This window comes from Pecten maximus, chromosome 13 (genome assembly GCF_902652985.1).
Source record: "Pecten maximus chromosome 13, xPecMax1.1, whole genome shotgun sequence".
Lineage (NCBI taxonomy): Eukaryota > Metazoa > Mollusca > Bivalvia > Pectinida > Pectinidae > Pecten > Pecten maximus.
The window spans coordinates 8481079-8505372 of NC_047027.1; the positions used below are offsets into that span (position 1 = coordinate 8481079).

Sequence of the window (24294 nt, forward strand, 5' to 3'; positions counted from 1 at the left end):
CACCTCAATCGGATAGCAATAACACTGTCAGAAGTGGACTTTAACACAAATGTTGATGCTGCCCTGGTCGGAAAAGCAATACCTTTGTATTATATAGTCTCGCCTACCTCGACTATCGTCGAATGGGAGACAAAAACCACTAGTCAGTCAGGCTATTCATTCACAATTTTACTAGTCCATATATTTAAATTTCACTAGCTCAGGCTAGAATAATGAAGAATAAGTTTATAGAATGCAAATAAATATATGTAAGGATCAGTGTCATCTAAATGTTTACCAATTACGTTACTTCATTGACTTGTATACAGATACAATATGTAAATATTAGATATATATGTGATCACCATATGAGTTTTAAAGCCACATACTCACAAAGTAATGTTAACATTCTCGAGCTTTTTACAGTTTTCAGACCTAATACATACCTAACAAATTATAGCAGGTCAGGAGGAAAATGCGTATTTATGAAAGTATACGGGAAATTCCCAAAAATAATAACTGGGACCAATGGACCAAGTTTCTGTGCGAATATAAGTCCCATAATGCAGCGGGTGGGGGGTTATAAGTCTATACAAAATGGCAGAACGCCGAAAGTGTGAGCCTGTCAAAACACAGACAGATTCTGCCAAAAAGAAATGTAAAAGGGACTGGAATCGACAAAAACCTGGGATTTCCATAGGAATAGAATTGATTCATTGGAACTTTGTGAGAGGAGAAAAGGGAATAGACTTGAATTCCGATTTTGCCAGACGTCTATTGGATAGCTTGTAAGCTTTCGAACGTTGTCAACTTCACCGTTCTAAAGTTTATCCATGATTTGTTTTATGTGTATTGCTATATTTTAAAATTAAGTATTTAGATTTATGCTTGTTAATGTCGTTCAGTTATTACGTGAATATTTTGTAAATGTGTTCAAATAAAGGCATTATTAGGCGAGTTCACGTATACTCGACATGTAAACAACGGCCATGTGTCTTGTGTGTATATATAGCCTCGTTATCAGCTCCATGACAAGTACGGCTAGTTATCATCGATTAACTGATGTCGCAAGGATATCCCCAGTCAAACGTTCAGTTCAATGGTCATTTTACTGTTACTAGAGCTCTAATGAGCATCTTGGAATGTCATTAATACGTGTGTGAAACTAGAATTTTAGGCTGTTTGTGAGTATGAGGCTTTAAATCTTATAATACCTAGAAAATATGAAGGTATATGTGGATCGGAGTTCTATGCTGCTGGAATGCAAAATTATAAATTTATATCTCAACATCATTTTGGGGTACATATGAATAGGGACCTGTACATATCAACTTGTCAAAAAGCCTGAAAAAGTCCTGAAGACTCGTAAACAATATGAATATGAAATGAATAGTATGAGTAGTACAGACACAAAACACGCAAACACAACCAAATCATATTGTCCTTTAAAAGAAATTTAAAAGAAACATTTGTTAAAACTACATGTAGTATGATACAAGATATATTTATTTGTCTTATCATAAAATTAGCGAAGGCATATAATATAATATAATATAATAGCAACGTTATCTTGTGTTGAGAATCGATTGAAACCCGATTGGTCATCATTTTTCTGTAAGCGATTGATGATCAATTAAAAAATGTTGGTTTGGGGAATTCCAGGACCGCATGTAGTTGCATTCGCTTATAATACAGTATTATGATCTTACAAAATACATAAATCTTGGTCATTGTTACATTTATACTCTCCAAGAGTGAATACAGCACTGTATAAGTCATTGGAACGCTTGTTTTTTACATAAGCTAGACCAGCACTTCCTGCAATCATGCTGCCGAAACTTTCGCGACAAAAGATGACGGACTGAGTATGTCAAAACTTAACATATATATTGTAGGGATGTCACAGTTCAGGTTTATTTTATTTTATGGTTATTAATTTATTATACATTCTTATTGATAGAAAGTCAAACTCCTGTGATTCAGGTTTTCATTAAAAAAAAAAATCAGTTTTACAGTACAGCCAAGTGAAATAAGTCTTTATTGTTATCATTTAATATATTTGAACCAGTTCCACTGTTTTCAGTGAGTCATTATATTAAGTAGCTATATATAAAGTCATGAATATGTACAGTGTGAAGATGATGCAAAGTTATAAAACAAAATCACACATTATGAACTCAAATATAACATTTACCTAATTTAATCACAATGTTTTAAAGTTCATGTTTTGTCAAGGCACTTTAATAGTAATTAAATATCAAACAGCAAACTTAGATTTGCCATAGAATCTGTTCACCATGTTGTAGGCTATGTACAGTAAAAACTAAACAATCCTTACTAATCCACACGTGGTTTTCACTTGTAGCATATATATACTATACATGTAGGCAAGAACATGCATCGTTTACAATAAAACAACAAAAGTACACACCTTTAGTGCATTGATTATCATAACAACTTACTTATTCAGGATGGAGCAGAAAGGAAACAATAGCGAACCAAACCAAACTGTATGTCACTGAACCGTGATGTACCATACTTTCCATTAAATTTATTCACGACATTGAAATATAAATTATATATTGCCTGAATATATTTACGTCGAATTTAAATATTTGTAAAATGAAGTCTTGTGAAAATAAACTTACTGTTTGTGATGTTTTTCCATATTTACGATATCTAGAACTTGAAGAAGGACCTGAAAAGAACATTCAAGCATAGTTTACATTATAATACAATGTATATATGATAATTCTCAAGAGCAGAATGGTTCAGACAAATGACCAATCAAATACATACTTTTACACATTGTCCCAGGATTCAAATAACCTTTGCCATCCATTGAAAGCCTTTGTAATAGTCATATATAAAGCTATTCCAACAATCAATACCAGCAACAACAGAATAGCAATGATAACTAGAGGTGGAAGAAACATGATACATGTGCTTTCGGCCATTTTGGAAAGCACCCCACAAATGTGCCTGCATCCCATAAATCAGTAGTCACATGGCAATTTCAATTTGCAACCCCAAAAATGAAACAGTTATATAATTACCATTCGATGATGACATATATTTATGCACCCCACAAGAAACTAAATTTATGCAATCCCATGTATATTCAAATCTAATAACAGCACTAGTTACACACTTACCTAATTCAACCTTGCGTTGTCGACCCATGGTCTAAAAAATAATGCCCTGCATGTAGGGCGTAAGAATTGTACCTGCTGCCCCCGTTACATGATCGTAAGAGGAGACTAAATTTTGGATATTATCTTTTCTCTTCTTTCTGAACAACTTTCTTCTTCCTAATGTCTCCCTTGACAATGCCTCACTTTTGGCCTTTAGTTGAGCGTTCGCCCCTGTGTGGAAGGCTTTGGGTTCTGTCCCCTAGCCAAAACATACCAGAGTCTTTAAAAATGGTAGTTGCTACTCCTGCTTAGCGCTCAGCATATTTGGAGTATGACGACTGGTTCGCCCGTTGTCAGTATAATGTGACCGGGTGGGGTGTGCTGATGGGTGTCTTCGGCAGTATGCTTCAGTGAGGTAGCACTATAAATCGGCAAAAGTTCCGGCCTATCACAAGGAGACTTAACACGAACATACCGCAGCCTCCCAAAACACACATACGCACTCACCACACGCATACATGTCGCACGCACGGGAGGCCGTCCTTAAATGACCTTAGCTATTAATAGGACGTTAAACAAAATAAACCAAACCAAACCATCTAATAATTAAGGTAGAAATTAAATGAAAGTACTTATATTTATATATGATTTGAACAGGTCGAGCACACTTTGCCAATTGAGCTATATATATATATACATGAAGCTATAATTTTTCAAATCTCAATTTTCTGTTAGCTATGATAGGTGCCCTGGGGTGGTTTTAATTCCAAAATCAATGTATAATGAAAATGAGTAACAAGTATCATTTTTCTAATGATATACAAAAAACAACCATACAGTTCACATGTGTAACGTAAACAAATAACATGAAGCTCTCAGAATGTTCAGAATGTCTGCCACAAAATTGGGGGAACAAGATGCCTACATAATTATTCTGATGATAAACATTTTACATATACAAAATGTAAATAGTAAGTAATTATACAGAACGATTGTTATGTATTGACACAATTGGCATAAAGCTTATTGATAAACCCTAAGGTTGTTCTCTGCCATGAGAAATGGAGCAACAGCTGACATCTAAGCTGTTTTTTGTCTCTTTGTGATGTCAACATCCTCGGACACCTTGGAAGGAGACTGACCATGGCCAGTACTTTCTGGTCTGCTCCCAGCGGACTCAGGACCGGGAGTACACAACAGCTGTGGAGATACAATAGTCGCTGAATCTCCTAGAGGCCCCAGGACTGGGAGTGCACAACATCGGTGAGTCGGTGAAGCTCCCAGAAGCCCCAGGACTGGGAGTGCACAACATCGGTGAGTCGGTGAAGCTCCCAGAAGCCCCAGGATTGGGAGTACACAACATCGGTGAGTCGGTAAAGGTCCCAGAAGCCCCAGGACTGGGAGTACACAACATCGGTGAGTCGGTAAAGCTCCCAGAGGCCCCAGGATTGGGAGTACACAACATCGGTGAGTCGGTAAAGCTCCCAGAAGCCCCAGGACTGGGAGTACACAACATCCGTGAGTCGGTAAAGCTCCTAGAGGCCCCAGGATTGGGAGTACACAACATCGGTGAGTCGGTGAAGCTCCCAGAAGCCCCAGGATTGGGAGTGCACAACATCGGTGAGTCGGTAAAGCTCCCAGAAGCCCCAGGACTGGGAGTACACAACATCGGTGAATCGGTAAAGCTCCCAGAAGCCCCAGGATTAGGAGTACACAACATCGGTGAGTCGGTAAAGCTCCCAGAAGCCCCAGGATTGGGAGTACACAACATCGGTGAGTCGGTAAAGCTCCTAGAAGCCCCAGGATTGGGAGTACACAACATCGGTGAGTCGGTAAAGCTCCTAGAGGCCCCAGGATTGGGAGTACACAACATCGGTGAGTCGGTAAAGCTCCTAGAAGCCCCAGGATTGGGAGTACACAACAGCTGTGAGTCGGTAAAGCTCCTAGAGGCCCCAGGATTGGGAGTGCACAACATCGGTGAGTCGGTAAAGCTCCCAGAAGCCCCAGGACTGGGAGTACACAACATCGGTGAATCGGTAAAGCTCCCAGAAGCCCCAGGATTGGGAGTACACAACATCGGTGAGTCGGCAAAGCTCCCAGAAGCCCCAGGATTGGGAGTGCACAACATCGGTGAGTCGGTAAAGCTCCTAGAGGCCCCAGGATTGGGAGTGCACAACATCCGTGAGTCGGTAAAGCTCCTAGAGGCCCCAGGATTGGGAGTGCACAACATCGGTGAGTCGGTAAAGCTCCCAGAAGCCCCAGGATTGGGAGTACACAACATCCGTGAGTCAGTAAAGCTCCCAGAAGCCCCAGGATTGGGAGTGCACAACATCGGTGAGTCGGTAAAGCTCCCAGAAGCCCCAGGACTGGGAGTACACAACATCGGTGAATCGGTAAAGCTCCCAGAAGCCCCAGGATTGGGAGTACACAACATCGGTGAGTCGGTAAAGCTCCCAGAAGCCCCAGGACTGGGAGTACACAACATCGGTGAGTCGGTAAAGCTCCCAGAAGCCCCAGGATTGGGAGTACACAACATCGGTGAGTCGGTAAAGCTCCTAGAGGCCCCAGGACTGGGAGTACACAACATCGGTGAGTCGGTAAAGCTCCCAGAAGCCCCAGGATTGGGAGTACACAACATCGGTGAGTCGGTAAAGCTCCCAGAAGCCCCAGGACTGGGAGTACACAACATCGGTGAATCGGTAAAGCTCCCAGAAGCCCCAGGATTGGGAGTGCACAACATCGGTGAGTCGGTAAAGCTCCCAGAAGCCCCAGGATTGGGAGTGCACAACATCGGTGAGTCGGTAAAGCTCCCAGAAGCCCCAGGATTGGGAGTACACAACATCCGTGAGTCGGTAAAGCTCCTAGAGGCCCCAGGATTGGGAGTACACAACATCGGTGAGTCGGTAAAGCTCCTAGAGGCCCCAGGATTGGGAGTGCACAACATCCGTGAGTCGGTAAAGCTCCTAGAGGCCCCAGGATTGGGAGTACACAACATCGGTGAATCGGTAAAGCTCCTAGAGGCCCCAGGATTGGGAGTGCACAACATCGGTGAGTCGGTAAAGCTCCTAGAGGCCCCAGGACTGGGAGTACACAACATCGGTGAGTCGGTAAAGCTCCCAGAAGCCCCAGGATTGGGAGTGCACAACATCGGTGAGTCGGTGAAGCTCCCAGAAGCCCCAGGATTGGGAGTGCACAACATCGGTGAGTCGGTGAAGCTCCTAGAGGCCCCAGGATTGGGAGTACACAACATCGGTGAGTCGGTGAAGCTCCCAGAAGCCCCAGGATTGGGAGTACACAACAGCTGTGAAGTGGAGTCATTAAAGGTGTCACCAAAAACGTCATTAAGCGAGTGTTGCAGAGATACTATTTCCTTTTTTGTTTGTGATAGTTTTGTTGTAAGTGTGTTATTGTATTTAACCAGTTCTTTCATTTTACGGTCTTTCTTGTTGACTTCATCCGACACATTTTTTTTATTATGTCCGTCTGTTCTGATATCTGCTGTTCCCATGACCCATGACCTCTTCTGTCAGCTTTGATTTTGTTAGGGCACCCTTTTCAAACCTCGTGTGAAGTCCAATAATTGCATCTGAACATGTCTTAATGTTTCTTATATTCTCCTGTATATCCATGTTGAATCTGGAAAAAAGAAACGCTGCTCAAATTTGATGCCTAAATCACGGGGTGTGATCCTTTAGCCATCAAATAAGCAGACAACTATGCACAGAATGTATACCTAATGTATGATGTGATTTTTGACAATGCAGTGTATATAATAAATGCCCACACTGTGCAATGAATGTGTGTACTGGCTATAACAACTATGTTTGCTACATGCATTAAGTAAGTGCATAATGATCAGGTTATATGATGTTACCAGCACCACCACAAGGAGGCAGATCACTAAAATGAAAACTTGCATCGTGAGCAAAATATATATATGTACTAAAAGATGTAAAATATAAAATAGAACGAAAGCATAATTTAAAATATATTAGCAAAACATCTCAGTTTATTACATTTCTGTACTAAGTTTTTAAATGTAGATGCAAATTTTCATTGGTGCCACAATAAGGAGAATAGGGAATATTTATGATAAAGGGAAATATGTATGGCAAAAACTAAAACCAACTTACCTGCAAATTCAGAATCCGTTCAAATCCGTGACACGTTCAGGGTATTCCCATGCTGGACCCATATATGAAGTTTGGTCAGAACTCGTTTAAAAATGAAGTCGCAAGGGCGATGACGCGTTCGAGGTATTGCCATGCTGGGCCAATATATGAAGTTTGGTCAGGATCCATTCAAAAATGAAGTCGCAACAACGCTGACAAAGATTTTCTATAAATAGTAACGGTGACCTTGACCTTAACCTTGGCGCCCTGAAACACGAACTTGTTTGAGGTATTGCCATGCTTGACCCATATATGAAGTTTGGTCAGGGTCAATTCAAAAATGAAGTCGCATTACAACGCTGACAAAGATTTTCTATAAATAGTAACGGTGACATTGGCCTTGACCTTGGCGCCCTAAAACACGAACTCGTTCGAGGTATTCCCATGCTGGACCCATATATGAAGTTTGGTCAGGATCCGTTCAGAAATGAAGTTGCAAGAGTGCTGACAAAGATTTTCTATAAATAGTAACGGTGACCTTGACCTTGACCTTGGCACCCTGAAACACGAACTCGTTCGAGGTATTCCCATGCTGGACCCATATATGAAGTTTGGTCAGAATCCGTTCAGAAATAAAGTCGCAAGAGCGCTGACAAAAAGTGAACATACGTACGTACGTACGAACGGAACGCTATATCCCCTCCCCGACTTTCGTCGCGAGGAGATACTAAATAAACAGTCTTTTCTTTTTGGATTCACAAACAATAGTATTAATGCAACAGTTGATAATATAGTAATTATTATCATCAAACAATACATTTACAGAACGAGGTGTCTTAATAAATCCTTAAATGTCAACGCATTGGCAAACAACATAAAAGATTACAATACGCAGAAATTCATATCAAACGGTCAGAACGATTTTTTCAAAGCAAAATTCACGAATACTTGGTGTAAATGGAAAAACTTTATTCGTCTTGATATTTAATAGCCAAAACTAATTCCTGATAGTTTACAAACACTATTATATTCTTTTTGTAACTAAAGCTATGCCATTATGAATATTACTCCCCACATCTCTACCCTAAAGGAAACTCTTTTCATTTCTATCTCTCTACAGAAATAAATAATTTACTCTATGTACATGTATTCAAATTAACCGTAACTATTCTCTTTGTTTCTATCACTATTTTTTTCTTTCTTTCCTCCCCCTTCCCTTCTTCCCTTCTCTTAAATATGTTATGTTTCAGTGTGAGAGTGGATATACTAGTATGTATGCATGGGTGTAAATGAAACAATAAATGAATATGAATATTGATACAATGAATAAGTTTTAAAATGTTGTATGTGAGGATATATGTGTGTATGTAGGAATATATATATATGTACTCTGAGTGAATGAGAATGCAATTGTAAAAATATGAACATTAATGTAATACTGTCGCTGTGTGTTATGTGTATGTGATAATACATGTATATGTATTATACACCATGATTTCAAAATAAAAAATGAATTATAAAAAAACAATTATTGTTTGGTCAAATCCAACCAGGTGAGCGACACATGCCCTATGGGCCTCTTGTTTCTTTTTTTTTTTTAAATATGGTAACTGTTAACTATAAACAGGTTTTCCAGTAATATCCATAACTTCCCGTTTGTCCTGTCAACCCCTACTAAACTGGTTGGTCGATTCCAATGAAACTTTACACAATTATAAATGACCATGCGTAGATATGCATACAAATGTTTAAATTCTAAAATCTTCCCATGGTTACTGGTCACTATCAGTAGTTTTTGTCACCTGAGACAAAGTCTCAAGTGACCTTTTCTAATCGCCTTTTGTCCATCGTCGTGCGTCGTCCGTCCGTAAACAGTTTACATTTTTGACTTCTTCTCCAAAACATCTAAACCAAATTCAATAAAATTTGGCAGGAAGCTTCTATGGGTAAAGGTCAACCAAAATTGTAAATTATATGGTCCCCACCCCCAGGGGCCTGAGGGACGGGGCTAAAAAGGGTCAAATTGACTAAAACTTCAAAAATCTTCTTCTCTGCTCTCAGATATGGTGGAATCAAACATTCTTCATAGATGGAAGGGTCTTAAGGTGCTTTACCAAAATTGTAAATTTCATGACCCAGGGGTCTCACGTTTGCCCCTGGGGAGGGGGTAAACTTTACTATGGTTTATATAGGGAAATCACATTTTTGACTTTTATTTGTTTGATTTCTATTGGAATTCATTCTAATTTGGTAAACATTATCAGCATGGGATGACAGTTTGATGGCATGTACATGTTGGCCCTGACTGACCCCCAGGGGCTGATGGGCGCGGCTAAAAAGGGCCAAATTGACTGAAATTTCAAAAATCTTCTTCTCTACTCTCAGATATGATGGAATCAAATACTCTTCTTAGATGGAAGGATCCTAAGGTGCTTTACCAAAATTGTGAATTTCATGACCCTGGGGTCTCAAGTTTGCCCCTGGGGAGGGGGTAAACTTTACTATAGTTTATATAGGGAAATCACATTTTAACTATAATTGGTTTGATTTCTATTGGAGTTCATTCTAACTTGGTTAACATTATCAGCTTGTGAAAGCAGTTTGATGGTATACATATGTTGGCCCTGACTGACCCCCAGGGGCTGATGGGCGGGGCTAAAAAGGGTCAAATTGACTCAAATTGACAATTAAATTAACTGAAATATTTCAAATCTCAGGTGACCGTTAAGGCCTATGGGCCTCTTGTTTCTTTTCATGACAACTTGTCTTAAACATATGGACCGATTTTCACGAAACTTCACAGGAATGTTCAGGAACATGTCAGAATATGCATGCAGCTGTTTAAATTAAAACATCTAGATTGCCATAATGACTGACACGGTCACTTTTAACATGTTTTTCTTGTCCGGACAACTCCTGAAACCGTGGACCGATGTTCACAAAACAAGAATGTACGGGGACACGGGTAGATATGATGGGGACACGGGTAGATATGATGGGGACACTGGTAGATATGACGGGGACACGGGTAGATATGACGGGGACACGGGTAGATATGACGGGGACACGGGTAGATATGACGGAGACACGGGTAGATCTGATGGGGACACGGGTAGATGTGATGGGGACACGGGTAGATGTGATGGGGACACGGGTAGATATGGTAGATATGACGGGGACACGGGTAGATGTGATGGGGACACGGGTAGATGTGATGGGGACACGGGTGGATATGACGGGGACACGGGTAGGTGTGACGGGGACACGGGTAGATATGATGGGGACACGGGTAGATATGACGGGGACACGGGTAGATATGACGGGGACACGGGTAGGTATGACGGGGACACGGGTAGATATGGTAGATATGACGGGGACACGGGTAGGTGTGACGGGGACACGGGTAGATATGACGAGGACACGGGTAGGTATGACGGGGACACGGGTAGATATGACGGGGACACGGGTAGGTGTGACGGGGACACGGGTAGATATGGTAGATATGACGGGGACACGGGTAGATCTGATGGGGACACGGGTAGATATGACGGGGACACGGGTAGATATGACGGGGACACGGGTAGATATGACGGGGACACGGGTAGATATGACGGGGACACGGGTAGGTGTGACGGGGACACGGGTAGATGTGATGGGGACACGGGTAGATATGATGGGGACACGGGTAGATATGACGGGGACACGGGTAGATATGACGAGGACACGGGTAGATATGATGGGGACACGGGTAGATATGACGGGGACACGGGTAGATATGACGGGGACACGGGTAGATATGACGGGGACACGGGTAGATATGATGGGGACACGGGTAGATATGATGGGGACACGGGTGGATATGATGGGGACACGGGTAGATATGATGGGGACACGGGTAGATATGATGGGGACACGGGTAGATATGATTGCAGCTGTTTAAATTCCAAAATTGCGGTTGCCATGATATCTGTTAACAGGTTTCCCTTGTTTGGTTTGAAATTTTGGTTGTTCTGGTAACTTAGCCACTATACACAAGTTTTGTGTATTATCTGACATCTCATCCGTCCTTTGATAGATTCTATTCAAACCTGGTCACAAGTGTAAAGCTTTTGGACTCAGTGTACACACATTGGAATCGTTTATACAGAAGTAATACCAATTTAACAGACTTAATAGAAAGGTTTTTGTTTGGTCCAGTAATAAAAGTGGACGTAACGGTCGAAATTGGAATTTCCGGATAAAAGAACATTTTCGTACATTAGGATTTCCTGATAATCAATTAGATGTTTCAAATACCAATCACGATTTTAAAACTACTAGATCGCTATTTTTACAAAGAATCTTTGACAAATATGTTAGCAAATGGAAAGAAAATATTAGTAGAACCTCATCTGTCAGAGGAAACGGTAGAAATAAATTAAGAACATATCATACTTTTAAACGTGAATTTATAACTGAGAAATATGTTTATAATGTAATGGCACCCGGTACACGCGGTGCCCTTTCAAAATTCAGATGTGGAGTTGCTCCTATTCGTGTTGAGACTGGTCGGTATGAAAATTTAGATTTTAATTTGAGAACTTGTTTTAATTGTGCCATTGATGTGGAAGACGAGCTTCATGTTTTAATTCACTGTCCATTGTATAATGAAATAAGAGATGCACTGTTTTTAAGAGCCAGTCAACTAGATAGTAATTTTAATAATTTTTGTGATACGGATAAATTTAACTTCATACTCCACAACAGTGATATGTGTTTTTACAGTGCCAAAGCCTGCAAACAAATTTTAGATAAAAGGAAAAATATGTGTTATAGGATTTAATCGTTTACTGTATTTTTTATCTTAATCATGTTTTATAGTCTCTCATAACTCTATATAGAGTGGCCTCTACGTATTTTTTTTTTTTTTTTTTTATTTTGTACATGTATGTTGATATTCTTGTTTATATGTAAATATTTTATTGAGGGTGAGACTTTAATAAACTATTTGAATCATTGAATCATTGAATCAGTGTTGTTGCTTATCAACATCTATCATTTAAGACACCTGGTGTTTCAAGAACCATTGTCATGGAAATACAAAGGAGGCTTATGAATGTTTGATATTGAGATATTGTCTTATTAAGCTGAATATTTCATAATACAACGGTGCTACGCCGTTGTTGTAAATTAGGGGTAGCGGGTGTATTAGTTAGCCGTTGGCTTACAGTTCCAGTTTATTTAAGTAGATTTTTTTCTTGTTATGATATGTAATTTTTATATGTATATTAATAACCACCATTCCAACCAACAAAAGATAAATTCTAATGCAATATGTATCGGGTTAGGCTTACTACACACAGTTCATTGTGTAAAAATATTTCAATGTTGATTTTTTTTCTTCTTCTTTTGGAAGAATGTCTTAATTCATAATAAATATTTCCAGAAATTTACTTTAGAGGCTGGGATTAAAAAGCGAGATGGAAATAGTTCACTTTGACATGGCACACGATATTACATGACAAGGGAGATAACTCGTACACATTTATAAAGACTAAACGGTTCCTGGTTGTTTCATTTACTAATCTTTAACTACTAACAAAGCTTCTTATAAATTGATTATTTACGGTGTTTCACAATTTTCAGCATCAATGCTAGCGATAAGAAATTTATTATAATATTTACCGTTCTGATTATATATATAGTAAAATATTGAAATAGGCCTAGCAGTTCTAATCTTTGAATTGTCACAATAAAATCAGTTCAGCAATGCAGGTCCATTAGGCCTCTTTTTATCAAATGATAAAAAATTGGAATAAATTACGTCTAGGTTAAAACATATTGCCTTTGAATAAAACTTTAACAAGTCTACACTGAGGCAACGTGTATATATAGGTCACATGGTTATTTGTTTACTTCCGGTGTACTAATGTGAGCAGGGGTGGGCGATATTTACGTTGTATTTATTTACTGATTGTAGCTACGGATATCTGTTATCGTTAAAAAAGGTCTTTCAAATAACGAATGTAGAAAATATCATTCTGTTCTAATGTATTTCAAGAGCAAAAAATTACTATTTGATAAATAGTATTAGTATTTGATTGAACCTTCGCCCCTTCGTAAATTTCGACTAATCCATTTTGGAGATTTCTGATTGGTCTGCCTCTCGGGGTAATGAAGGACAAAGAATAATACGGGAAAATGGCGACGTATCTGTGGCGAAAATAACAGGATATTTTTGAGAAAATAGGACGTGACAGCCATGGCAGAATTATTGTGTACACATTCACACATTCCTTTACCTGTAGGAATTAACGATGGCTGTATGAGCAGTCGAAAATCTTCATCTTCAGACAATGATTCGTCGTCGAAGGATATCAACAGATTTGAGAATTGTCAATTTGCTAATATTTCTGAACGGAAGGCTGTAAACATCGAGTTCACAGATCTGGTTTACAGTGTGAAACAAGGACGTCATAAAGGTATAAACGGTTACCCAATAACAGCATGTAACTGGCACCTGTAGGGCTGTAGATATTAGGGCAGCAGGTGTTGCAGGATGCGGGGGGGGGGGGGGGGGGGGGGGGGGGGGGGGGGGGGGGGGGGGGTGTGCTGTGATGGGGGTTGCCTGGGGAGTGATGATAAACTCTAGGGGGTTATAATATGTTAAGATGCACGGTGTTGGCTTTGAAAAAGTGTCTTCAATACACTGTATCGGTAAGCTGAATTCAATATAGATAGAAGTTATGTTCAAATCTTTTGTAGAGAGAAGTCTGAAGGATTTTTACCGTTTCACCCACAACATATTTTCTGTTGTAGTCGATAAAGCTTCTATAAGTGACACACTCGGACATTCATTATTTATAATTTTGTCACAAACCAATGTTGGTCACTAAAAGGTGACTTGTCTAAAAATGTCAACAAGTTATATCACATATTCGTCACCCTTATGTTGGCCCATATGGAAGCATACAAATGATCACAGAGAGGAAACCAACTTAAAGTACTCAGAGCTCACAACACAGTGGAGTAGGTGATCCCATACCAATTTTTACATCTGAACAAGGACTGATGGAAAATATCCAGCACTCGCTGCCAGGGACTTGCATAAAAAGACTAGCATATCTCTCTTACACCATAGTGTAACCCTGGTAAATACTAACCGCAATATACCGCTCGGCTAGAAAGATCTTCTCTTTAGCTCGATCGGTTGAGCATAAGACTAGTAAGCCAGAGGTCCCCGGTTCGATCCCTAGCGGAGGCAGTGATTTAGATTTAATTAATAAAGCGCTATGTTACATTGACACCCATGCATGTACGGACTAAGGTATGATACTTGTCGCTGCTTGTGAAAGCATCGCTGTTACCCCTGGAAAACTCCAGGACAAGTTCTTTCCTGGAGGGGGAGTATGTAACCCTGGTAAATACTAGTCGCAATATACCGCTCGGCTAGAGATATCTTCTCTTTAGCTCGATCGGTTGAGCGTAAGAATAGTAAGTCAGAGGTCCCTGGTTCTATCCCTAGCGGAGGCAGTGATCAAAATTTAATTAATCCTGTGCTCTGTTACAATAGTATTTCTACTAAGGTTATTATAGCAATTCCTACCAGGTTATCCCCACACAGTTTCAATGATGTTCCTTAACTAAAGGAAATTTCTTAAAAGTCTCCATAGGAAAGCACTGCACAAATACAAGGAAAAAACTTAGTTAATGAACATTCCTGAATGAAATTCTGCAATGCTTTCCTATGGAAAATTTTAAGCAAAGGAAGATTAAGAATATTGATGGAACTTGCCCCACAGCAAGGAAAAAGACCATGCTTTCCACTTTCACACTTGGGTGTCAGTCTGGAATAGAAAGGTCATCAGTGTTTTGAAAGAAAAAATGTTTACAAGAAAATTGGCAATAAGATATGACAGGTAATGAAAAATACTAATTTAAAGAAATTGTTAATGCTTTGAATTACTTGTCATTCCTTGGAGGCCTCACAGTATCTGGAACTTAAGTTTGAATGTAATCATTGGTAATTTCTTATATAACTGGTTCCAAGCTATATAGTACATTCTTCAGATACTAGTAGTTATTGCTAGGTTTTATAGCCACTATAGTTTATGGACTGCATGGTTTACTCGGAAAATAGCAGGGCTTTTTCTCACTGGTTTGGGAAGGGGATTTCTGTCTCATTTTGGGAAGAAAATTGGTGAATTGGGAAAGATTTTTTCAGGAGTAAACTGCAAATTTTGGTAATTTGGCTTTAAAATAAAATGATTCCAATTGGGAATGGGGCCTATTAACGGCCCCAAACAGCCCTCAGAAAAAGCCCTGAATAGTGTTCATTTACCCACTTTGTCAGATTACATGTATATATAGTATGTAATGTGACATCATCTGTACTATGTAGGCAGTGATGACATGTTTAAAGCTGACACATACCTACCACTTTCACACTTGTGTCTGTCTGGACTAAGTGACAATGATTAAGTACCAAAGTTATTACATATTTTTGAAAATAAATAAACAATGTGACCATATATTACACCAGTGTATAAAGGATTGTGTAATGAGCCTAATTTTTTTTTTTTTTTTTTGTAACATGAGGCTAGATTGTGTTGTAAAGACATTGGCAATGGTCACCTATCAAAATTTTGCCATGTCTGAAGCAACCTCATATATTTATATATATATATATAACACTAATATAAGTGGTCGTTCAATTCCAGGACTCTGTGTGGGCATTGTCTTTATATCACTGTTGTTACATAAGAAATTGAGTGTTTCAAAGTGAAAATTCAGCTATTTTCAAGACCTTAATATGTCAGCAGTTCAGTTAACGTTGCCTTGACTTATATACCTAAATATATATAAGTTGTGACGTAATACTGACCAACAGCTGCAGACATGGTATAATAATTATAACTTCCTTGCTATATACATACGTTGACACCCTAAAGGCATATATATAGGAGAAAATGAAAATTATTCTGCAGCTTTTGAGCTGTTCATATTTTCTAATAGCTCATGATCATGATTCAGATATAAACTTTTTCCTCTTTTTAGTTTCTTGACGTTACCAGTATACCACATTGTGCTGCAGTATGTTTTACTTGTTGAAAATTTAAACAAGCACAATGGTGTAATAAGGGACATTATCATGTATTTCCATTAATGGGTCGGTCAAGATTACAGGGCTTTTTTCTCACAGGTTTAGGAAAGGGCCTTTTTGTCTAATTTTGGGAAGAAAATTGGTGAATTGGAAAGATTTTTTCAGGAGTAAACTGCAAATTTTGGGAATTTTGCTTAAATGTGAAATAATTTTGATTGGGAATGGGGTCCATTAACGGACCCAAAAAGCCCCCAGAAAAAGGCCTGGATTAGTATAAATTTTAAACAACAGTACATGTACAAGTGTTTCTTGAATTTTTTTTAAATTGTTGAATCTTTTTCAGATTTCTGTTTTAAATTAAACATAGCTCCAGATATATTTGGCCTTCATCGTGTGATCATCAGGCCACAGAAACTGATCAGACAGCATTAACTGATGATCGTATGTTTATGTAGTATAAATAGTTATATCTTTACAATGTAATCAACTCTCCCAACTATCCAAACAGATTTAGGTTATCGACCTGATGTTCGGGTGTAGATATTACAGCGTATAGTGTACATATACATAATAGATATAGGTCAAATATGATTTATTCATCATAATAGATTAAATATTTAAAGGTATATACCAGATGGCCATATCTGATCACAGTTTCCGTTTGGTATTGATGGATATGTTCTGTCTTTAGTTTGAAAGCAGCACTCCCATAATTCGTTATTTTCTATACTTCGAAAGGATCTAGGGACGACTTTATATAAAACTCTGTAATCAGTCTTGGTTATTTTAGGCTCAGTTGGTAGCATTCTCCTGTTTTATTTGCTCATGTTATTACAGATCCTTAATCCTCTGTAAGCTCATGCCGTATGATCTACTGCAGATTTCCAGAGCAGCGATTGTTTGATGTAGGGACATCACTATATCGCACATTATGCTACATATACTAAATTGAGGCCAATGTATGACCTTGACCTTAAATTTGTAATTGTAAAAAGACATTGATATAACAGATTCCTGAAGCCTGTCTTGAAAAATGCTTTCATCCATGCTATATGAATACACATACATGTACATCAGATCTAAAAATATCTTATTTATGTTGGTTTGACTGGCACAATATTGTGTTTGAAAACGAAGACACCACAACTTGCTGATGCAGATTGTGACCCCAAAGTACTGAGATTCAGTATTATTTGTTTCTGGAGCAACTTGACATTGTCAAATGTGTCTACAGCCAAACTATCACAAGGAGATATATAGAGATATAACATACTGCAGCCTCCAAAAACAAAAATATGCATGTTGCTCACACGGGAGGCCGTCCTTACCAATCTTAGCATGATATGACTTAAACAATAATAACCCCAACCAAAAAGCCTACAGCTAAACTTGACTTCATTATGGAAAGTCGCTCAGTAAGGATTTAAAATACCAAAACAGGAATATCCTATGCCTCTTGGCTCTAAACCTTGATTCAGATGCTGAAGTAATTCGCTGTATATTATATATGTAGTCTTAATTCGTATACTGGGTATGTTATAATGAAATGGTCCTGGTGTGTTGAAAATAGAAATAAACAGTAACTGATACAAGTGTGTAACCACAATCGGGTGATCACAGTCAACTGAAAATATATTTTTGCACTGCAATATCACTTGGCATGAATATTTAAGTACAAGTTAACCAGACAACATGACACTTGAATGCCGACATGGTTTACCACTGGGAACTTGCCTTGTGTCTTGGATTTTGGTTTATTTGGCGGAAATATTTGATAGTCAATATATATTTTTCACATGTTGATATGTTCACGTGTGGATAATTTTGCTGAGATTTTATTGATAGCAAAATAAGCAAAAATTTCTATGATGCCAACATTTCCACTTTTACAGTATACATTTATAAGAGTAGTCATGTGGCCAATCATAAAAATTGCACCAAATCACAATTCTGTTAACAACTATATCAAGGCCTATATCCACAGGGCATCCAGTTGACCCTTGCTTTTAGTAATTTCAGATATCAAATAACTATTTCTGAGAAATTTGAAGGGTCAAAACATATGTCAAATAGACATGTCCCTTAAAAACCCAAGAGTCAGATCTCATTTTCGGGAGTCAAAAACATACTCTCAAGGGTCTACTGGATGCCCTGTATCCACTGAATAATTATCCAGTATATCATGATGACACAAAGTTTTGAGATGACCCTTGAATCTAAGCATTCAAATGTCAATTGACAATTTTCATGGATGTTAATATAATTACACCCAAATAATAAAATCTTTGTCATTTCACAATTAAACAATCTAGCTGATTTAATTTGAAAGTATATAAGTATATCTTGTCAACAACTATGACTTTATATAGGCCAATATATATAACCAGTATCAATTATCATGGCACAAGGTTTCGAAAAGACCCTTCAATCTATAATTATAAGAATTCAAATACCGGTATATCAATTAACAAATTTCAGGGAAGAAAAAATATGTCAATAATTATGCATATGCCATTTCACAATTAAACCTGTTAGCAGATTTAGAAGTAGATATATGGTCCAAATATGATGACACCAGTTTGGGGATGACACTTAAACACTCATTTAATTTGTTATAAAGGGTTCATAGAACTCTGGTAGCCAGTATATTGGTTAACTACACATATAGGTATATGTGGTACACACAGTAGTCTGTACTGTACATGTTAACATATACAACAGTATATCACCAATCCTATGGTACATGGAGACCTATATTTAGTACAGATATAGTGCACAATACCAGTCATTGAGTCTACCCCTTCAATTGTATAAATCAAAGTCCAAAACAGCCTGTCCCAGTGGTATTCATGTGTATATAATACACACAGCGTGTGATCATATATCAGTAATTACATATGTAGTGTCGTTTTAAATTAAAACTGATACTTTAGATAGGTTGATTCTAGACTGGCTCATGTCGCTAGAACATATATTAAAATTACTATTTAAAATAAGTCTTATGCTTTAATCTTGATTAGCTGTTCAATTCCTCAAAAAGAAAAAGAGGCTTCATAGAGGTGGATTTTGACTGTTTGCTTGCTATTTTTCTCATGTAATCAGCAAAACGACTTAATTAGGAGAGAATTTTATATTTGTTTGGCAGCTTTTCTCGTGTCCCATGTACTTGTTTTGGAACTCTTGATTAATTCTAAGCTATTGATCATCTGATGAAACCATGATACAAGTTTATATATCCTTATCTAGAGAAATCTATATATTTTTCTGTTGTACACTTCATAAAACTACCAATACGTTTCTATAGGTTCAATAAAAGTGAGAAAGAAAGAAAATACATGTGAATGTCCTTTAGTCGGAATATTTTTGTCTTTCTATTTTGCATTATTATATAAATAGTTAAAATAGATGGCAAAAATGATAATGTTATATAAAATTCAAATTATGAGTCTAAAGGTTTCCAATCATACAAAAACACAACCATCTGGTATTTGTTGGTCTGCTAAGTTAATATAGTGACTGTTTGCCTGCAAAAATATGTCATTTATATCACCTATAAATGCCACACTGCAAGGCATGCATGTGCAGTTTAAGGTTTATATTGATATATACACTCTTATGCTGTATTATTCCATATATTATGATTTAACTACTGTTCGTACCCATCACCCCATTTTGGAAAATGTAAAGCAATAAAACATAATTAAATCAGTGATGCTTAAAAAATATTATTTTAAAATAACTTGACAGGGTAAATAATGAGCATGATAGCTACAAATGTTTTATGTTTTTTAATTTGAGTTTTATAATTAACTGTGTATTTTCTAATTTTCAGATGAAAAAGTTATATTAAAGAATGTGTCAGGACAGTTCAATGCAGGGAACTTGACGGCCATCATGGGTCCCTCGGGAGCTGGTAAATCCTCCCTGATGAACATACTTGCAGGATACAGGTAAGGGTTTCGATTTAAGGGAACCTGTCAGTTCTTCTGTAATGAGGTTGAAAAATACGGCTAAAACTGAACATGTTTTTCCTCCAGGTTTTCCATTAGTTACATTTCCACAATGAATTTTTTACAAAATCAGAATCAGATTATTTGAAAATAACCCAATGAGGCAAATTTGCTTGAGAAATGTACTGTTTATTTCATGTAATTCAGGTCAGTTAGGTCACAACTGAATCAACTGTTGAGAAGGTCAATCCATGTATAATGGTTTGTTAATGCAAGGTGATGCATGGGGATGTATTTTGTCTTGCTACACACATTTATAAAAGCTGTGGTATAAAGGGAAAAGATTACTGTCTGACTGTATACTGTGTGCGTTCATATTTTTAATATCTCATTCAATAGGACAATATGAAATTTTAACTTGACAAGCAAAAATATGATAGTATAATCACAGTATTTGCCATAGAAAATAACATGTACTGTCCATGTATGAGCCAGTCATAATTTAAAACAGTTGTTTCTTTTTGAAATTGTGAAAACAAGCTACAAAAACATAATTAGTTAACAGTAAATAAAATATACCATGCCTGATAACTATAAACCTGTTCTGTGAATCATTGAACAGGACAAAGAATATCACAGGTCAGATCCAGGTCAATGGCCACGACCGCGACTTACGTCGATTCCGTAAAAACTCGTGCTACATCATGCAAGACGATCACCTCCTTCCCCATCTTAGTGTAGAGGAGGCCATGATGTGCTCTGCCCACCTCAAACTCGCCGAGAAGATGTCGCTCAAAGAAAAAGAAGACCTGGTTTGTATATTTGTTTTGTATGTCGAGAGAAGTCTTTATAACAAACATTGAGTGTCTTAACTTCTTAGGGCAAACATATGTAAAATGAAACCCCAGAATTAATGAATAATGTTAAATCAAGGTTTAACAGGAAATTTAAATACTTAAATGAAACTATTAAAGATATGTAGAGGTCCATTTAATACTGCAGGTGTAAGATTCCTTTACTGGTGATGGAGCCCCATCACCTTGAGATAGTTTTGATATTAAATTCATAGATTGTTCACTGGTACATCTGACTTTAACATGGTCACATCCAAATGAACACTGCAAAACTAGTAATATCATAAATAGGACTGCCAAGGTATGTAAATTATAATGAGATAAATAGAGGTTACACAACGAGTGGTTGTTGGATATGGAATTTATTTCACACGAGTAAGTTATTTTTTAAAAGTTACAAAAGACACGAGTGTGAAATAAATTCCATATCCAACAATCACGAGTCGTGTGACCTGTTTCTACCACAATAATATCGGCTTGAATCAAAGGGAAACGTGGCCAAGTATAATTTCGCGTATGCAAATAAAGTGTACCGGTGACGTCCGGGACCCGGTGATGTGACGTCATTAGATTATTGATGACGTCAATAACAATTGCAGCTTGGGTCAAAGTTCACCGTGTTAGCAAATCGGAATGTGTGCAGAGTTTATACCACATGTGGTATAAACAGATTGTTAATCAACAGCTGTAATGATTAACTGATGGTCTGAGAGTTGAATAACACAGGGTATTGTGGTAGAAGTATGTATCTATGTAAAGTTTAATTGATTATATACCTGTCATTAAGGTTGATGAGATTCTGGAGGCACTGGGACTGATGGCAACAAAGAAGACAAGGACCATTAAATTATCGGGCGGTCAGCGGAAACGTCTGTCCATCGCACTAGAGCTGGTCAACAATCCTCCAATAATGTTTTTTGATGAGCCCACAAGGTAGGACTATACAATATAAACAGACTTTCCTTTATAGACAGAGACATAGGGAATTGTAGAATCTTTATTCTCTTACCCTGGAGAGGGATATCCACAGTTTTACCGGGTTGAGATTTTCTTATCTCACCCTAGGGAAAAGACAAGCTACACATGCTCTTCTCACGTTCTCAACAATTGTTTGTCGTCACAGCAACAGTACAATATTAGATACATAAGAGGGTAAACTGGGTAAGAGAAAAAATAATCATTCACCCCATGGAAGTGAGACAGGGGAATCTCAATCCTCAGGTAAGATAATTAGGCTGCCGAACACTCGGCAAGTCTCGTGTTTGGCAACTTAAGAATCTTCCCTTTGGGTTGAGATTTCCCTGTCTCACCCCCAAGGGGGTGAAAGATTCTATTAATCCCTTTGGGGTCGAGTCAGGTGGATCTCAACCCCTTGATTCCTTTGGGGTCAAGTATGACAGATCTCGACCCCCAGGATAATATTTTAAGTTGGCAGGTTTATATATAAGGCTTGCTGCATGCATGTTTTGAAGTTTGAGAATCTTGCCCTGAGATTCGCACATGTAAAGCGACAGGAAAATTTAACTGAGTGATTATATATAAACAGGCAGCAACACAATTATATCTATGAATGTAAACAAGTAATTTATGATCCACATCTGAACCATTCAGCAAACAGTTGATAAATATTGTTTTATTACAGAAATGTGTATAAAGTCAAATTTAATCTTTGTGTTACAGTGGGCTGGACAGTGCCTCGTGTTTCCAGTGTGTATCGGTACTGAAGGCTCTGGCCGGTGGTGGAAGGACCATTGTATGTACCATACATCAGCCTAGCGCCAAACTCTTTGAAATGTTTGATTACGTAAGTACAGCAAAAACAACTAAAATGTTTGATTACGTAAGTACAGCAAAAAAAAACTAAAATATTTGATTACGTAAGTACACCACAAAATGGGAGATGTTTGATGATGTAAGCACAGCAAAAAAACCTTAAATATTTGATTACGTAAGTACAGCAAAAAAAACTTAAATGTATGATTACGTAAGTACAGCAAAAAAAAATTAAATATTTGATTACGTAAGTACACCACAAAATGGGAGATGTTTGATGATGTAAGCACAGCAAAAAAAACTTAAATATTTGATTACGTAAGTACAGCAAAAAAAACTTAAATATTTGATTACGTAAGTACAGTAAAAAAAACTAAAATGTTTGATTACGTAAGTACAGCAAAAAAACCTAAAATGTTGATTACGTAAGTACAGCAAAAAAAACTAAAATATTTGATTACGTAAGTACACCACAAAATGGGAGATGTTTGATGATGTAAGTACAACACAAATCATAAAATGTTGATTACGTAAGTACAACACTAAACATTAAATATTTGATTACGTTAGTACAACACAAATCATGAAATGTTTGATTACGTTAGTACGACACAAAACATGAAATGTTTGATGATGTAAGTACGACAAAAACCATAAAATGTTTGATTACGTAAGTACAACACAAAACATAAAATGTTTGATTACGTAAGTACAACACAAAACATGAAATGTTTGATTACGTTAGTACATTGTACGACACAAAACATGAAATGTTTGATGATGTAAGTACGACACAAAACATGAAATGTTTGATTAGGTAAGTACAACACTAAACATGAAATGTTTGATTACGTAAATAAAACAATTGTTTGATAATATAAGTGTAACATAAAATCTGAAATATCTGATTACATTTATATGTAAGCTTAAAAATATATTCTTTACACTAAAAAATTGTTGATCATGTCTCTATAGTAGGTAGAAATGATGAGTACTTATCTTAGAAGATGGCTGCACACTAATAAGTTGACATTTAATTCATATGTTGATGACAACACACAAACTGATCTCCAGTGTTTTTGTGTTGTAGCTGTACATGTTAGGGGAAGGAAACTGTATATACAGAGGAACCATCAACAACGTCATTCCATACTTCAATTCTGAAGGCTGTGTCTGTCCTCCGTACCACAACCCTGCAGACTTTGGTAAGTCAAAACGAATGTCTCTCTCAAATCTGTCTGTCCTCCGTACCACAACCCCGCAGACTTTGGTAAGTCAAAACAAATGTCTCTCTCAAATCTGTCTGTCCTCCGTACCACAACCCCGCAGACTTTGGTAAGTCAAAACGAATGTCTCTCTCAAATCTGTCCTCCGTACCACAACCCCGCAGACTTTGGTAAGTCAAAACGA

At 37.7% G+C, this 24294-nt stretch overlaps 2 protein-coding genes across 2 annotated transcripts in view; both read left to right on the forward strand.

Moving 5' to 3' along the window:
• The first annotated feature begins 576 nt into the window (after window positions 1-576).
• Window positions 577-7017, forward strand: LOC117340402 (elastin-like). Its single transcript, XM_033902163.1, has 4 exons — window positions 577-767; window positions 1198-1208; window positions 4347-6508; window positions 6991-7017. Exons 1-4 carry the CDS (start codon window positions 577-579, stop codon window positions 7015-7017), a joined length of 2391 nt encoding a protein of 796 aa, XP_033758054.1.
• A 6347-nt stretch (window positions 7018-13364) lies between these two features.
• LOC117340990 (ATP-binding cassette sub-family G member 4-like) overlaps window positions 13365-24294 on the forward strand; it is a 145558-nt gene continuing 134628 nt past the window's right edge. The window contains exons 1-6 of the mRNA XM_033902786.1: window positions 13365-13686; window positions 20140-20257; window positions 20880-21069; window positions 21899-22044; window positions 22792-22915; window positions 23975-24089. Of these exons, the coding sequence (XP_033758677.1) occupies window positions 13467-13686; window positions 20140-20257; window positions 20880-21069; window positions 21899-22044; window positions 22792-22915; window positions 23975-24089 (913 nt within the window). The 5' untranslated portion in view covers window positions 13365-13466. The remainder of the gene's footprint in view (window positions 13687-20139; window positions 20258-20879; window positions 21070-21898; window positions 22045-22791; window positions 22916-23974; window positions 24090-24294) is intronic.